Source organism: Balaenoptera physalus (genome assembly GCF_965194825.1).
Source record: "Balaenoptera physalus genome assembly, chromosome: 5".
Lineage (NCBI taxonomy): Eukaryota > Metazoa > Chordata > Mammalia > Artiodactyla > Balaenopteridae > Balaenoptera > Balaenoptera physalus.
The window spans coordinates 52,718,592-52,737,426 of record NC_138884.1 but is presented as its reverse complement, the minus strand read 5'-3'; the positions used below and the strand labels follow the sequence as shown (position 1 = coordinate 52,737,426).

Here is an 18,835-nt window from a genome sequence, read left to right as displayed (position 1 = left end):
ACCTGTGCTGTTTTATATTACCTGCTGTGGTTTTTATTCTCAATGATTCCTTTTGCATAAAAATAGAAAACACAGAAAATGGAGGAGGAGGTGGAGGAGGAACAGAGGATGAAGAGCGGGGAGCGAAGGCAAAGACTCTCAGCTCTAAATCTTTCAGAATAGATTCTGGAAACTCCCCGAAGAGAGAGTCCGTGGAAAGAAAAGGTTGGCGACAGCAGAAGCCAACAGTAATGCCACAAGTTGGGAAGAATGCCTGAAGGGTGGGCAGCTCCCCACCTGGGCCTGCTGGAGTCTCCCCAGGCTGGAGGAGGGCAGAGGGTCCATAGGAAGCAATCCAGCCACAGAGCCCCAGCTGGGAGATGAGGGGTGATGGAGTGTGGGATGCGAAGACTCTCAGCCAACTGGGGATCCAAGGGCTTGCTTCCCAGGTGAGGTGAAGTCTGAGAGCTGCTCCCCCATGACAACAGTCTGACAGCATGACAGGAGGGGTGGCAGCATGCTGTGTTGGCCAGAGTCCTGAGACAGCCTCTTGAACCTCCCAAAGCCTCAGAATGGCATGAGGGAGCAGCAGAATGTGTCCTTTGCCCCTAAGAGGGCCACAAAAGCGGTTGCGAGAGAACCAGAGTGCATGAGGGAGCCTGCAGGTTCCAAGTAGAGCGTGTGAACTGATGACCACAGACAGAAAACAAACATTAGCAGCAGATGCCACCTTAGAGAGACGAAGATCATGACTCAGGAGATCTCCCCGCCACCAAGTTCCTCACACACACACAGATGTCCCCCCCCACCATGTAGAAAGCAGGGAAGGGGGAAATTCTGAGTTCACTGAGGACACCGCGCACTGACTAGATTAAGCTCAGATATCGGGTAACATGAGGCTCACGAGAAAGGTCGAGTTGTGTTATACATTATGTTTTACGTTGCTGTAGGCCGGAATTTGTGGGCTGTGCAAAGTTGACCCACCACACTAGCTTCACAGGATTGTTTTAATATGACAAGGTGAGCCCAAGAGGGGGACAGTCCCACATACACCTCTCCAATTATCAGATGCTTGTTGTTGTTACTACAGCTCATGATTTCATTGCCCAGTGGCTTCCAGCTCCACTATTTACTAAACAGGAGCAACGCAATGTGGCCAAGTTTATTAAGCTTATTTTTACAGTAAGCAAGAATATACCAATGCATTACCTCAGAGTTAACATATTTCATTTTCTCACATATAAGTAATGTGACCAGTGCTTGTAATTCACTCAACCCACCTGTAACATGAGATATTATCTCTAAGTTGATAAGACACATTGATTCAATATTTCCTTTATATAAAATGATTCAACAAGGCATTTTTCTCAGGCGCTACAGTCCAGACCAGTTTTGCTGCTTGCTTGTCAAATACAATTTGATTGTGCTGGGTTAAAATAAACTCAGTCAACTACCTGTCTTCACCTCCTGCCAGGCACCCCAGAAGGACATCGACTGTTTTTCTTTTAAAGTTACACCATTGGAAGCAAGAAAGTAATTGTCATTAATGTATTTATCATACTAAAGATTGCAGCTACATATCTATGGTATGCTAAGTATTTTGCATAATTACTTAACTTAAACTTGAGAACTATCCCTATTTTATAAATTAGCAAATCGAGTCTCAGAGAGTTAAGTTACGATAGAGGCACAGAGTAAATGGCAATGCCTATATTTTGGATCCAAGTGTGTCTGGCTTCTTCCAACTCTACCACAATGTCTTGCTAATGAAAATATCTAAGCTTATGCACAGGGAGATCAGCTCGGTGCTTGTGTCCACCTAGAGGGATGGGATAGGGAGGGTGGAAGGGAGACGCAAGAGGGAGGGGATATGGGGATGTATGTATACGTATAGCTGATTCACTTTGTTATACAGCAGAAACTAACACACCATTGTAAAGCAATTATACTCCAATAAAGATGTTAAAAAAAAAAAAAGAAAATATCTAAGCTTATCTGAAGCACTTTTAAAAATTCTTGTCAAGAAACTCGAGGTCTAGGATAACAAGTCATTCTACCACTCCTACCCTTCTCATCTCCTACCCACTCCACCACACACCCTTCCTCTGCCACACACTCACATCCATTCCCTGAACCCGCCTGCCTTCTTCCAAGCCTTCACAGAGCTGTTTCCTCTGCCTAGACTGTCCTACCTTTCCTCCCCGTTTAAGAGAATTCCAACCCACCCTCTCGATCGGACAGTGACTTTGAAAGCTTTGCTCCCCCTCCCAGGGAGAATTAGCTGCCTCCACTCCAGCTTGTGCGATTAGTTTATCTTTCAATCATAGCGCACACCTATCACTTCAGATTGGCACTTGTCTACATGTGCCTCTGCGACCACTACTAGAACATGAACTCCTAAAAGTCAGGGTCTGGAACCTATCTTTTTGCATACCTGTTAGTCCAAGCACTTGGGGAGCGCACAGTGGGAGTTCAACGAGTACTTGCTGAATTCATGAATGAATCGCATTTTAAATCATGGTCTATATTTTACATGTCCTAGATTGCGAATGAATCCTACGTAGGTAAACACTGTGAAGTAACTGGCTCATAAATGATTTTAAGGATGACCACAAAGAAAGGCTTCACTTAACCAAAGCCAGTTTTTCCAGAGACTTCGCCAGGTCTCATCACAGTTTCAGCCCAGGCAAGGGAGGGCCCCCGCCTCCCTCCCCCTTCCCTGCCAATCAATCAATCGCTCCTCGCGCCTGCGCAGACACCGCCCCTCCCGGAGCCACGCCCCAGTCAGCGCCCCGAGACTGTCGCGGGCGGTTAGGTCTGGCCGGAACCTGTATTTCACTAGCTCGCCCACTATGACGATCACCTACAGCTGCATTGCAAATGGCCGAGCCGTGCTAGCGGAGCTGGCCCTAACCGGCGGCTCTTATCAGGTACCCCTGGGTCGTCACCTCGGCCTTCGCAGGTTCCGCTTTTCGAGGGTGGCTCCCACTGCACCCGCGCCTCAGGACGGAGCGTCGAGGGGCTGCCCGGAGCGGGCTGTTGAGGCGTGAGGCCCCGCTCCCGCGTACGGCCTAGCCTGCGAGATGGTGAATCCCTGGCGGGAGCCTCTCGCGCTCCCGGCCGGCCGAGCCGCAAGTGCGCCGCCCAGGGGTTAGGGTTGGTGCTGCACGCGACATACTTGTGATTTGCAGTCCCGTTTAATTCCGGAGACCCTTAAAGATTTTCTCTCCCCCGCGGAGGAATGGCCTGGAGTTCAACACACATTTATTGAACGTGTTTTAGTTGCAAAATCCCGGAGTAAAGGTGTAGGGGATGCGACAATGAAGAGAAGACGGCGCCTGGAGTTGTCCCTTGACGAGCACATTGTCCTTTTATACCCAAGGGCTGCATTCGTTCTCCTCCAGTGTAAAAAGTATTTCAACGGCGGGAGATGGAGATTGCTCCTGTAGCACTCAGGACGGGTGACTGCTTGCCAACCACAGAGGAGGTGCTTGGCTTAAAAGTATTACAAGAGCGAGCGCTAGCCTGCCACAGGAAAGGGGAATGGGGACTCCATGCAGAGGGAACAGGATGGCGTGTCTGGGGGAACCGCGAGAACCTCAGTGTGGCTAGAGCACAGGATCGCAGTATATAGGAGCTAAAGCTGAGGTCAGAAGAGTGGACAGAGAATAGTTAATGAAAGGTCCTATATTCAGTTTGTTCTCTTATCCGAGGGAAACCAGGGAGCGGTTAAAGATTTATAAATGGAGGAATAGCAAGATCTGATCCATTTTCTGGAAATTTTGGTCTGGTTACAATACAGAAGGGGGATTGGAGGGAAGAGAACCAGTTTGGATGGTGGTGTTACAGTTTATCTAGGCGATCTAAAGACCTGAGCTAAGACAATGACAGTGAAGAAGGAGAGGAGTGGGCAGATCCTAAAGAGACTTTGCAAACTAATCCTCAGGAGTTAATGACTGGTTGGATATGTAGGATAGGGGACAGGGCCATGCCTAGGATGATTCTCAGTTTTCTTTTTTTTTTTTAATCTTTTTTTCCCCAGCTTTATTGAGATATAATTGGCACATAACATTTTGTAAGTTGAAGGTGTACAGTGTGAAGATTTGTCAAATTTTTTTCTTAGGTGGCATTAAACAAGATAGAAACTACGGATGGAGGAGCAGGATTCTGGGGGAAGAAGTCAGAGGAAATGCCAGGGCGGAAAGTACAATTTGGGACAGGTTGAATTTTGTTGCCGGTTGGAAATAGCCAGTCTACTTGTGTGTTTATTCCTCCACCTTATTCCCGAAAGATTTAAGTCATTAAAAGTTCCAATAGGTAGCAGTCAGAGGGTCAGGGATAACAGTTAAAGATGGTAGAAGTGGGTAAGATTGCCCAAGTGAGAAGAAAGGAGTACCAAAAGGCAGAACACTGTTAAGAACAGAATAGAGAGGCTGGTCACCAAATGAGAGCAGTGGTATTCTGAAAGCTGAGAGAAGAAAATTACAAGAATGTCTCATGACCCAAAGAAGTTGAACAAGATCCAAGAGGTGTTCATTGGACTGACAATTAGGAAATGGTAAGTGATCCTGCTGTTAGTGGTAGAGGTAGAGGCAGATGGCTTTAGGCCAAGTGAATGGGAGACCAGGAAGTAGAGAGAATGAAGTTAGACTGTTCTTTCAAGAATTTAGAAAGGGAATGAGAGAGGGTGAAAGCTAGAAGAAGTATGGTCCAGCAAAGGGCCTCATTTTTTAATACAGGGAAAACATATAGGCTAATGGAGAGGAGAAGAAGTTGAAGATACAAGGGGCAGTGATTATTGGTTAGCGCAAGACCTGAAGGAGCACAAAGGGATGGAATCCAATGTGGCAGTAGAGATGTGAGCCTTGGTTTAGAGGAATGCTGTCTTTCTCTTGGGGAAAGGAGGGGGTGTGGATATAGACATGGAATTTAATTTAGTCTCCTTCTGAGGCTCTCCTCTGTGCCAGTCCCTTGAATGCCATGTTCTTCAGGGTTCTAACTTTAGTCCTCTTTTAACTTGACACATTTGTTCACACCAATGGACACCTTTATTTTGATCACTGCCAAATCTGCTTCCAAGGTAATCTCTCTCCACGAATAGATTGCCTAATAGAAGAAGTTCAAGCATATCATGTCCAGCACTAAATTAATTCTTTCCTAGCGGATTCCTCCCCGTGTATTTCTAATCTTGCCGCATAGCTCTACTAAGCCATTCAAGCTGGAAACTGGGAGTCATCTTTCATTTTTCCCTCTTCTGCACCCTCAAATGTGTTCTTTGCCACCAAGTTTTATCAGTTCCATCTCCTGAGTATATCTTGAATCCATCTCCTTGTTTCTGAACCACATCTTCATCAAGGCCCTTATTACTTCTCACCAGGGTTATTGAAGATGCCTCCTAACTCATCTCCCAGACCTCAGCCTTGTCCCTCTCAAAACCAGCCTCCACACTGCTGCTCAGAGGATTGTTCCTAAAAGCAAATATGATCCTGTCACTCCCCTGCTTAAAATCATTGGGTGGCACCTGATTACTTTCATTGTAAAGTTCATAGTCCTTAGCCTGGCATTCACAGCCCTCCCTGGTAGGGCTTTTCCATGATTACCTCCTTCTCTTCCCCAGCTGTCCCTGTGCTCCAGGCATCCTGAACTTCACGCTGCTCTCGAGTCTCACCAAGGTCTCCCTTCCAATCTCCTGTTCCCTCTCCCCCGAACCCACTTGTCTCCATTTTTTAGCAGTGTCACCTCTTCTGTGCTCTGAGATGTTTCTCAGTTCCTCCTTGAAGCCTTCTCTATGCCCAGGCTAATTTACATCCCTTTACCAAACTACTTGCCAGGTTGAACTGGAATCTTCTTTTACTTATCTGTCTCTGCCATCGGACTCCTTCAGGACAGGGACTGTTTTCATCTCTGTCCTTACAGTGGACAATGCCTGGACATAGTATGTTCTCAATAGGTACTTCATTAATTATGAAGGGAGAGAGTCAGAAAGTTGAAGGAGTTTATAAGCCCATTGGCCTCTCATTATGAAGCATGCAGGGAGGTAAGAAAGTGGAAGGTGGTGGAGCAGTATGCAGTTGGGGGACAGGATTAAAGGTCTGCAATGACTGCTGTGTGGAAGGCTGACCAGGGAGAAGGAGCTTTAAGGCACAGTTCTACCATATCTTCCTTCAGTGCTAAATATTAATGTCACAAATATTTTATACTCATTAGAAAATATTAGTACCTACCAAAGCTTAATCATGAAATCAAATGGAACTGGACAGGACTGTAGAGATCATCTTACCCAGTCCTTTCATTCTTCACACAAGGAAACAGACCCAGACAAGTCATTTTCTTAGGTTGTGCAGCACTTCAACTCCAGAAATGGCACTACAGTCCAGTGTGTCGATTATTTTACTGCCTCATATTGCCATTTGCTTTGTTTCACATTTTTCTATGATTTCATAGTTTATATACTGTAAAAGAGACACTTTGGGAAGGCTAGGGGAATATGTTCCAGTGATGAGAATAGAGTAACTGAAAGATTATGTATTCTCTTAATTCCCTTAATGTTTCTTAGGAAATCCTTTCCTAGAGAATATTGCCTGGATTTTTCTGGTAATACCAAGAATTTCAAGTTTTACTCTCTACCATTAATAACAAGCTTTTCTCTCCCAAAAAGTTTTTATTTCAAGTGTCATTTTTTGAAAATGAAAAGTTAATCAGGAGTTTGGCTATTCAAGTATTCTTAGGTAACTTTCAGGTTCCTTTCACACTTCTAAAGTCAATTAATGGGATTCCGTATAATTAACTGTATTTAAGGTATTCTGGATAATCATAATACCTTGCGAATTTTCTCCCAAAGAATGAGCCTTATAAGAAACAAGTAGGGACTTCCCTGATGGTGCAGTGGTTAAGAATCCTCCTGCCAATGCAGGGGACACGGGTTCAATCCCTGGTCCGGGAAGATCCCACATGCCACGGAGCAGCTAAGCCCATGTGCCACAACTGCTGAGCCTGTGCTCTAGAGCCTGCAAGCCACAACTACTGAGCCCGTGTGCCTGGAGCCCGCACGCCGTAACTACTGAAGCCCACGTGCTGTAGGGCCCGCGTGCTGCAACTACTAAGCCTGTGTACTGCAACTACTGAAGCCTGCATGCCTAGAGCCCATGCTCTGCAACAAGAGAAGCCACTGCAACAAGAAGCCCACTCACCACAACGAAGAGTAACCTCCCACTCACCGCAACTAGAGAAAGCCCGCGCGCAGCAATGAAGACCCAACGCAGCCAAACAAAAAAAAGAAGAAATAAGTAGAAGGGATCTTAGCAATTATTTGTTTAATAGAAAGATGTCAGTGAATAATAATGAGTAAAATTTTTATCTTAATAAAAAAAAAGATAGAAGACTGCATAGGCTATTCAGAGACTAAAAGCTGAATACGTTTACTCCATTAACATTTTATGTATAGCTTCGTAGAAGTCACTGAAAAGATATTTGATTAGATAGTCAAATATCTTCCCAGTCAAATTAATAATGTGCTGTGAAAAGGACTAATTAGTGCAACTTATATTTGCACACTTATATGTATATACACAAAGTATATGTATATTTATGTAATTTTAATATTTTCCTTCATATTCATATGAACATTTCTTGATAACTTGCCTCTTACCATGCATTATGAATAACCACCCATTAATTCTCCTAGTGAACAGTTGTTCCTTAATAAACTAAACAGAACATTGGTAAATTAAGCAGATGAGTAATGAAAGACACTACAATCTTCTAAAAAGTAAATGCTGACAATTTATTTTTAGGAAGCAGCGGCAACAGTGCTTAAACTAGTGCTTCTTAGAGCTGAACCAAAGACCATAATTCAAATGGGAAGGTAAGGTATATTCTAATAAAAGTCTATTTTTTAATCATTACCAGCTGATAATTACAATGATAATGACATGGGGAAAAATATTTCTTATACAGACTCGACTGAACCTTCAGAAAGGAGAACTTCTATATGTAAAAGTATAAAATCATGAATGGGAATGATGAACATTAAATTCAAGATAGTGGTTACCTCTGCAAAAGAGAAGGGAGGAGAAGTTGAAGGGTATACAGGGGACATTAATTGTATCTGTAACATTTTGACTGAATGGTAGGTCTACAAGTGTTCTTGTTATCTTATTCTCCATACCTTTTTAGTTATCCCCAAAATATTTCATTAATAAAAAAGGAAACTTCCACTTGAAAATATCTTTAATAACATCACTCTACTTTACTTGGGACATCACATGGTTTGGCTTAAACCATGTAATGTCCCAAGTAAACATTTTGCTAGTAAAACAGGTGGGGAATAAGAGAACTTCTATTATTTTTAGACTCATCATTGTTTTTTTAAGAGGAGGTTTGTTTTAACCTTTATATTGTAAAATAAAACAAAAGCCACATCAAGCAAATGTATAGTTTTATGAAGTTTCTCAAAGGACCTCCCGCAACCAACTGCAACTACCATCTAAGCCAAAAAATAGAACGCTGCCAGGTATCCCCAAAACTCCCTACCACGTATCCTGCCCCATTCACAGTTTCCTCCCTTCCCCCCAAATCAACCACCATTCCAAATTCTGTAGCAGTCACTTATCCTGTTTCTTCATTGCCTCAGCACCTAAATAAGCATCCTCAGGCACGAGAGCCCAATCCTGCCCATTTTTTAATTTGGTGTCTTTTAAGTCTCTTTAATCCACATATTCCCCCTCCACCCCTTTCCTTTCCTTACAATTTATTGTTGAAGAACCTATAGAGTTTCCCTCAGTCTGGTTTTGCTGATTGCATATTCAAAATGCAGTTCACCATGGTCCAGGCAGCTGGATCCAGTGGCCTAATCCCTTTGGCAAGACTGTAGGTGTTTTTTCATCAGACGGTATATAATACCTGCTTATATCTCCTTTTGGCATGCTAGTAGCCATTGATATTCATTGCCTACACCCTAGAGCCATTAATTTATTGGGGGTTGCATAATGGTGATATTCTAGATTTGTTTTCACTTATTAGCTGGAATGATTTCAAAAAGAGATTCTTTCCTCCTCTACTCTTGGCTTACCTATATTGAACATTCTAATTTGAATCTTTTGAGGACCTCTTCCCTGAACTCCAGACTTGTATATCCAGCTGCTCATTCCACATATCTGTTGGATGTCTGATGGGCATCTCAAACTTCTGTCCAAAGCCAAGCCTCCTCCTGCAGTCTTCCACATTATCACCTTTCCAGTTCCTCAGGCCTAAAACGTTTGTGATCCTTGACTTCTGTCTCTTTTACTTCCAAACCCAGCCCATCAGCAAATCCTGTTGTCTTTACCTTCCAAATGTATTCAGAATCTGACCACCTCTGCCACCATCTCTTGCTTGGGTTACTTGATATAAAGTTAAGTTCTTGTTTTTTATTATTTTGTTTTTGATTTTTAAGGATTGCACTCTTTAAAGTTTGATTTAATAACATTTTATAATTATGTAAAACATTTATATGGCTCCAAAGTCAAATCTGCAAAATGAGTTTCCTTCACAAAGTCTAATTTTCATTGCTTTCTTCACATTACTCTCTCTCCCTCTATGTAGGTAACCATTTTGAATAAGTTCTTAGTTTATCATTTTCCTTTTCTTTTTTTTCTATAAGAGACACATACATATATTTGTACTTCCCTTATGTTAGGAAATGAGACTGATACATAATTGCAGTACATCATACACACTTTTCTCCATCTTGCATTTGTCAGTTAACAATATACCCTAGTCATCAGGTATTCAAGATTTTTAATATTTAAGGATGGTTTCTGAGTGTTACCAATAACACACTAAGCATAAATTTAAAGTCACGTCCAGTATCAATTTAGATCACATATATAACTTTTGGAGAGAGGACAGAATTAGCAACTCTTTTCCTGTGAAGACTCCTCCCTATTTAAAAATAAAAATATTTTCCTAGTGGATATTATGCATGTCAATTAATATCATCATTAAAAATATTCGTAGCATATTGTATTCATGATATGATATCAAGGATTTATATTGAAGGGGCACATATCTTAAATTTTCTGCCCCTGGGATTATCTTTTCTACCCATTTTTGAGATTCCTCATTCTCATATCTATCCAGTTTAGCATTTGAACAGGTCTGTTGCCGGTTAACCATTTGGATATAGGGTGCTCAGAAATGACTAGATTAAAGCCTAGGCACCAAGCAACTATTCTGGTTGCCATATTCCTAAATTTTCTGGATTGTTGGGTAGTAAAGATGGAGGCACTTTCCAAGAGTCTTCTAGCCTCCTAATAAGTGAGTCTGAGAAGGCACAAAAGGTCTAGAAGTTGGAGTGGTCAGGAAAAGCTACACTTTGGATTACTATAGGGGAGTTTAATTCCCCCTCCCGGACTCATCCTGTTCTCTAGAATATTTGTCTTGGGAATTTACAACTTTCAAATTCGAATCTATCATAATAGAAAGCCAAGAAGTGCCAAAATTAAATATGTCTACCTAAAAATATAAGGATAGTAAAAATCATTTTCTCTTTGATCAGAATCTAGGTTCAGTCTTGGAATGAGAGTGACTTCCATCAAAGGCATGTGAAATATACATATATATGATTAGATTATTAGAATTTTCTCTATTGTAATTTATTTTTATTGATGCAACTTTAAATGCATACTCACATTTTAGAGAGTTTTTATTTAACATAGTTTAATTTTTCAAATGTATGAAAGATTTCTAATTCTGATTATAAATAAAGTTATCTACTTTTTTTTATACTATTAATGAGAGCTTGAAAACGAAATTAAATTCTCTGTATCAGTACTTAATTCTTTAATATTATCATGTAACTGAATGTATTCTTTTCAAAGCTTTGTCTACCATACTCTCTTTATTGATGGAATCACTTACCTATGTGCCTCAGACAATGCCTTAGATACTGTAACACCATCTGCATTTCTTAAAAATGTAAGTAATTTCTTTTACTGCTTTGACTTTTTCAGTTATTGAAATTATGAGGTCTGTTTTATAGTTTATTGGTAATAATGTCCCTAACCAAAAGCAGATCTGTCTATATAGCAGAGCCATTAATGACCTTCAGAGATTTCTTCCCTTCATCCCTCATCTGTCTTCTGCTTCTACAATTCCCCTAACTCTAAAGCAAGATCTACAAAGATGATTAACCCAGATCATCTTTGGAATCTCTCATATTTATTTTGTTCTTTAAAAATAAGAAAAATTGAGCTTTACTAATATTTAATATACCTTCTCAATAGCATATATATTTAATTTTCAAATAATTATAGATAAGACACTTCTGGCAGAAAATATGAATCAATTATGAGTTAAATGAAAAAAAATTTTTTTAAATCAAGATATACTACCTTTAGAGAACGTTTTACCTGAAAGTTGCCAACAAATATGAAATATGATAGAGTACTTATGTGTATGTACTTACATAGATACATGAGATTTTATAAATTTCTTAAAGGCTAATTAACCTTCTCAATAGATATCATCTACTGCTGACTATCACCCAGTGTCTAACTTCCAACTAGAATAAGACTGTGAAAGGCAGTCTCAGAGACAGACTAGGGCTAAACCATTATTCTGGTAATTTTATGATCCAAATATATGTTTTTTTCTTATTTTAAAAAGTAAATAATACTAATCTTCAATTTTATTCACAAATATATAATTTAGGAAAAATATTTTAACAAAAAATATTAATGGAAAAATCGGTCAGCTGTACTATAGCTATTAATAATTATTCTCCAGTCACATTCATGAATTATGCATATATTTCATTTGTTTAGTGTGCCAACTTGTTTTAACACAACTCAAACTGTAACCATATATAGAATCAAGGATTATAAGGCCTAATATTGTAATTCACTCTACATTTAAGCCTAGACAATTGTTAGCATCTACATGATAAACAATGTTAGCCATTTAACTGACTATACTCTAATTTTTTTTTTCCCTCTCTGCCATTATGGAAAAACATCCCAACTTTTTCAACTTTCCAAAACCAGATGACACAAAATTACTAACTGCATGATTTTTACCACTACTTTTGGGTTGATACAACATTAAGTACAAACAGTTGTCAGAATTCCTTCTTAAAGCTTTGAAATATCATATAACAACCCTATAGGGTTTGGACGATAGTCTCATGACATTTAGTTGGGATTGTTTTGTTATCATTGAATGGATTTTGAGGGTAAGAGCAGGAGGGGAAAATGAAAAGCACTTACTTAGAGCATATCAGTGACTCCTATCCTTCCTTGTCTGCCAGAGGTGAACATCTGCGAGTCCCCTCAAGTCTTCAGAAATACCAATACCAAAGAATCAAGGTAGCACCTGCAATCTCACGATACGAGATATGAGATACGAGCACAGTTTTCATTAATACTGCATCTTTAAAATAGAAAAGATAACCTGCCACCAAAAATCTAGAACTGTTCTGGTTTCTTTTGTTGCAAGTTTCTGCCAGACTTTGCTTCAAATAAACACTTGCTATGTAATTCTCCAGTTGAAATTATCTATGTAATTTAAATATTTCCATTAATTTCCTCAGGTTAGTGAGACTTTTCTGAGAAATCCTTTGATGTCACAAGAACATTTTTCTCCGTCAAATGCAGTTGCTACAGATTTTCAACAAGTATTAGGAAAGTATATGGTATGTAACCTCCAAGTGTGGTCCTAAACATTGTCAGTATTACATCTGACAAGTCAGTTAGGAATTATGAGTTAAGAGCTGTTAAGGTGAATGAGAACTAAGAACTTCTATCTCTATATAATGATAAGGAATGATATCCATGAAATATTGATAAGTGAATAAAGCAAGACAGAGAAAATATATATGGTATACTGTTATTTACTTACCATCCTTATATGCAACCATTTAAGAAAGAGGGAATAAATACAAATATGTTTGCTTATAGCAAAAAAAAGGGGGGATGGGGGGGACAAAGGAAGGATAAACCAAAAACATTTCAGTGGTTGCCTGTGTATGGATGGGGACAGGAATAGAAACTAGACCTCTCTGAATGAAACTTGTCTTGCAAATTCGACTTGGGACCGTGTAAATAGTTTACACAATTTTAAAAATTATAATAATCATAATCATTGTGTAAATATTTTACACAAATATTAAATTAAATATTTTAAAGGTAGTCCCTCAGCAGAAATTAACATTGTAAATCAACTATACTTCAATAAATTTTTTTTAAAAGAGTAGTCCCTATTAAGTGAAATAAGACAGTCACCAGAGGACAAATACTGTGTGATTCCACTTATATGAGATACATAGAGTGGTCAGATTTATAGAGACAGAAAGTAGAAAGGTGGTTGCCAGAGCCTGGGTGGAAGGGAGGAGGAGGAGTTATTGTTTAATGGGTACAGAGTTTCAGTTTGGGAAAATAAAAAGGTTCTGGAGATAGATGGTGGTGATATACTTAATGTGAACATACTTAATGCCACTGAACTATACAGCTAAAAATGATTAAAATTGTACATTTTATGATATGTATGTTTTACCATAATAAAAGTACAGTTGCTGTACAATATAAGTTACGGGTGTACAATACAGTGATTCACAATTTTTAAAGGTTATACTCCATTTATAGTTATTATAAAATATTGGCTATATTCCCTATGTTTTACAATATATCCTTGTAGCTTATTTTTTTCCTAATAGTTTGTACCTCTTAATCCCCTACACCTACCTCACCCCTCTCCCCTTTCCTGACCCCACTGGTAACCACTAGTTTGTTCTCTATATCTGTCAGTCTGCTTCTTTTTTGTTATATGCCTTAGTTTGTTGTATTTATTAAATTCCACATATAAGTGATATCATACAGGATATGTCTTTCTCTGTCTGACTTATTTCACTTAGCATAATGCCCTCCAAGTCCATCCATGCTGCTGCAAATGGCAATATTTCATTGTTTTTTACAGCTGGGTAGTTTTCCATTGTATATATGTATACCACATCTTCTTTTTGTTTTGTTTTTTTGTTTTTACTACATCTTCTTAATCCATTCACCTGTTGATGGACACTTAGGTTGCTTCCATATCTTGGCTATTGTAAATAGTGCTGCTATGAACATTGGGGTGCATGTATCTTTTCAAATTAGTGTTTTTGGTTTTTTTTCGGATATATACCAGGGAGTAGAATTGCTGGGTCATATGGTAGTTCTATTTTTAGTTTTTTGAGAAAGCTCCATACTGTTTTCCACAGTGGTTGTACCAATTTACATTCCCATCATCAGTGTATAAGGGACAAACCAAATATTTGATGATACTAAGGAATTATTTTAGATGTGATCATGATGTCGTGGTTTTGTTTTTAAGAAAAACAAGGCCATATCTTTTAGAGATACAGACTGAAGCATTTACAGATTAAAATAATAGACTGTCTAGGATTTGCTTTAAAATAATACATTTGGGGAAGGAGTAATCAGTAGTAGTACGGATGAAAGAAGATTGGCCATGTGTTGATAACTGCTGAAAGTAGGTGATGGGTACGCTAAACAATTCACTCTGCTTCTGTATATATTTGAACTTTTCCATAATAAAATATTTTAAGTATACCTGCATTAGTTTTCTATTTATGGTAACAAATTTGTATGGTAACAAATTACCACAAATCAGCAGCCTAAAACAACACACATTTATTATCTCACAGTTTTTATGAGTCAGGAATCAAGGCATGGTTTAACTGGGTTTTCTGCTCAGGGTCTAACAAGGCTGCAGTGAGTGTGTCAGCCAGACTATGTTCTCATCTGGAAACTCTGGGGAAGAATCTGCTTCCAGCCTCATTCAGATTGTTGCAGAATTTATCTCCTAAGAGCTGTGCGAGGGTTGCAGCTTTTTGCTGGCTGTTGGCTGGAGGACACCCTCGGTCCTAAAGACTGATAGCAGTTCTTTGCCACAAGGGCATCCTCAGCACAGCTGCTTGCTTTTTCAAGGCCAGCAGAGGAATCTCTCACTCCAGTCTGCTAAATATTATATAATATGATGTAATCACAGGAGTGACATCCATCCCCTTTGCTTCCATTCGTTAGGGGCAGATCACACTGAAGGGGAGGGAATTTTATGAAGATGTGACTCAGTGGGGGTCCCCATAGGGTGAGTCCACCACAATGCCTGAAGAAATAACTAAGGATAGATATATTAAATTTTTATATTCTCTTATGGAGAATTCTGCAATACTCAACACAGCTAAAATATATAATTAACATAGCTCCCTGAAAACTATGCGAAAATATGCACATTTTAAGCAGTTAACACATCTGACATCAAAGAAATTTGTTTAACATGTATAAACTAACCTGGTGAGCTTCAAATCTGTAGAAAATTTTATAAAAGGTGTTGACTTTTTTATACTATAATTAGCAAAATGCACACAGCAAAAAAAAAGTAGTTTTGAGAGAGTTTTAAATATATTTATATATATAAATGTACCAAATGCCATTGAATGGACTATGAATACATTATCTTAACAAAACTTAGATGAGTCTCTTAATCTTAAAAGATTAAGCATTTTTTCAAAGGAGAGAAAAAGAGAAATGGAATAAAAAGAAAAATCAAAGATTCACCATTTATCTTAACTTGATTATGTCTTTTTTTAATTAATTTTTATTGGAGTGTAGTTGCTTTACAGTGTTGTGTTAGTTTCTGCTGTACAGCAAAGTGAGTCAGTTATACATATACATATATCCACTCTTTTTTGGATTTCCTTCCCATTTAGGTCACCACAGAGCACTGAGTAGAGTTCCCTGTGCTATATCTTAACTTGATTATGTCTTAATAAAAAAATTTTAACCCATGAGCCGTAGAGGCATCCACTAAACATTTCTTAACACAAGCCACCAAAACCTTATTTCCAAATAAGGTCACATTCACAAGTATCCAGAATTAGGACTTCAAAGAATCTTTTTGGGAGGGCACAGTTCAACTGGGAATTCCCTCTTTTCTACATCCAACTAGTGAACTCCTCACAGAACATCAATTGTAAGTTGCATGGTCCAGTGACCAAGATCAGAGTTCTGTTTAAGGTGGATTTGATCACTTGCTAAAGAGCAGGGGATTTTAATATCATTTTTATATTTAAAAAATAATGCTCATTAGTAAAGTGAGATAATACAAAAGTATATAAAGTGAAATATAAATATCTCCTACAATCTCAATCAAACCCCCCTGAGGCGAACACTCTGAACAGTTTGGTGTGTAAGCTTCCAGAATTTTATATATATATATAAATTCACAAAACTGGGATCATTAGTACAATAGGTAAAGGCTTAATCTCTAGAGCTTCTTAGTCTGAATCGTTGTTTTGCCTGTAGCTGTGTAACATTGGGCAATATATTAACTTCTCTCAGTCTGAGTTTTCTTATTTAGAAAATAAAAGATGAAAAGAGTAGTACTTTATATAATGGTTTGGGAATTAAATGAACTAATACTTGTGAAGTGCTTAAAACAGTGCCTGGCACATACTAAGTGCTTGATAAGTTATTATTTAATACTCTTCTGCAGCTGCAGCTTACTTTTTAAATATAACACTATATCTTAGAGATCATTTTTTATTAAAGTATAGTTGATTTACAATGCCGTGTTAGTTTCAGGTGTACAGCACAGTGATTCAGTTATATATATATTCTCTTTCAGATTCTTTTCCCTTACAGGTTATTACAAAGTATTGAGTACTTTGAGTATCATTGAATATAGTTGACTGTAGTTCCCTGTGCTATACAGTAGGTCTTTGTTGATTATCTATTTTATAAGTAGTAGTGTATATATCCCAAACTCTTAATTTATCCCTCCCCACACTGTCCCCCTTGGTAACCATAAGTTTGTTTTCTATGTCTGTGAGTCTCTTTCTGTTTTGCAAATGAGTTCATTTGTGTCTTTTTTTTTTTTAGATTGCACATATAAGCAATATCATATGATATTTGTCTTTGTCTGGCTTACTTCACTTAGTATGGTAATCTCTAGATCTATCCATGTTGCTGCAAATGGCATTATTTCATTCTTTTTTATGGCTGAGTAATATTCCATTGTATATATATACCACATCTTCTTTATCCATTCCTCTGTCGATGGACATTTAGGTTGCTTCCATGTCTTGGCTATTGTAAATAGTGCTGCAGTAAACATTGGGGTGCATGTATCTTTTCAAATTACGGTTTTCTCCAGATGTAGAGGTCATTTTTAATATGGATAGAGTGGAAGACAAAAATATCAACAAAGAACAAGAGCAATGAATAGAAAATGGTAACAAATATGGTAGATATTAATCCAACTATATCAATAATCACTTTAAAAGTTAATGGCCTAGGACTTCCCTGGTGGTGCACTGGTTAAGAATCTGCCTGCCAATGCAGGGGACACAGTTCAAGCCCTGGTCCAGGAGGATCCCATATGCCATGGAGCAACTAAGGCCATGTGCCACAACTACTGAGCCTGCGCTCTAGAGCCCACGAGCCACAACTACTGAGCCCACGTGCTGCAGCTACTGAAGTCCGCGTGCCTAGAGCCTGTGCTCCGCAACAAAGAGAAGCCACCACAATGAGAAGGCCGCGCACCGCAACAAAGAGTAGCCCCTGCTCGCCGCAACTAGAGGAAGCCTGCACGCAGCAACGAAGACCCAACTCAGCCAAAAATAAATAAATAAATAAATTAATTAATTAATTAAAATTAAATTAAAAAGTTAATGGTCTAAATACACCAATTAAAAGACAGATTGTCAAACTGGATCAAGAAGCTGTCATGAGAATGAGAAGACAAGCCACAGACTGGGAGAAAATATTTGCAAAAGGCAAATCTGATAAAGGACTGTAACCCAAAATATACAAAGTACTCTTAAAACTCAACAATAAGAAAACAAACAACCCAATTTTTAAAATGGGCCAAATATTTGAATAGATACCTCACCAAAGAAGATATACAGATGGCAAATAAGCATATGAAAAGGCTCAACATCATATGTCATTAGGGAATTGCAAATTATAGCAACAATGAAATACCCCTAACACACCTCTTAGAATGGCCAAAATTCAAAACACTGACAACACCAAATGCTGGCAAGGATGTGGAGCAATAGGAACTCTTATTCACTGCTGATGGGAATGCAAAATGGTATAGTCACTTTGGAAGACAATTTGGCAGTTACTTACAAAACTAACATACTCTTACCATATGATCCAGCAATAGTGCTCCTTGGTATTTACCCAAAGGAGTTGAAAATTATATCCACACAAAACCCTGTATATGGATATTACAGCAGCTTTATCCATAATTGCAAAGACATGGCAGCAATCAAGATGTCTTTCCATAGGTGAATGGATAAATAAACTACAGTACATCCAAACAATGGACTATTATTCAGCACTAAAAAGAAATGAGCTATTAAACCATGAACAGACATGGAGGAAACTTAAATGCATATTGCTAAGTGAAAGAAGCCAATCTGAAAACACTGCATACTGTATGACTCTAACTATATGATATTCTGGAAAAGACAAAACTATGGAGACAGTAAAAAGACCAGTTTTTGCAAGGGCTTAGAGGAAAAGGGAGTATGAATAGGTGGAGCACAGAGGATTTTACGGGCAGTGAAACTGTTCTGTATGATACTGTAATGATGAATACATGTCATTAGACATTTGTCAAAATCCACTGAATGTACAATATTAACAGTGAACCCTAATGGAAACTATGGACTTTGGATGATAATGATGCATCAATATAGGGTCATCCATTGTGACAAATGGACCACTCAAGCGCAGGATGTTGATAGTGAGGGTGGCCGTGCATGTATGGGGGGTAAGGAGCATGCAGGAACTCTGTAATTTCCACTCGA

At 38.7% G+C, this 18,835-nt stretch overlaps 1 protein-coding gene across 6 annotated transcripts in view; it reads left to right on the top strand.

The window, feature by feature from the left end:
* Window positions 1–1,813: 1,813 nt before the first annotated feature.
* Window positions 1,814–18,835, top strand: part of LOC309661833 (uncharacterized protein) — a 31,649-nt gene continuing 14,627 nt past the window's right edge. For 3 of the 6 annotated variants that reach the window (XM_082463967.1, XM_082463962.1, XM_082463966.1), the window contains exons 1-4: window positions 1,814–2,909; window positions 7,773–7,843; window positions 10,839–10,935; window positions 12,548–12,649. In XM_082463967.1, coding sequence (XP_082320093.1) covers window positions 2,832–2,909; window positions 7,773–7,843; window positions 10,839–10,935; window positions 12,548–12,649 — 348 coding nt within the window. In that variant the 5' untranslated portion in view covers window positions 1,814–2,831. The other 3 variants (XM_082463963.1, XM_082463964.1, XM_082463965.1) reach the window with 3 other exon arrangements.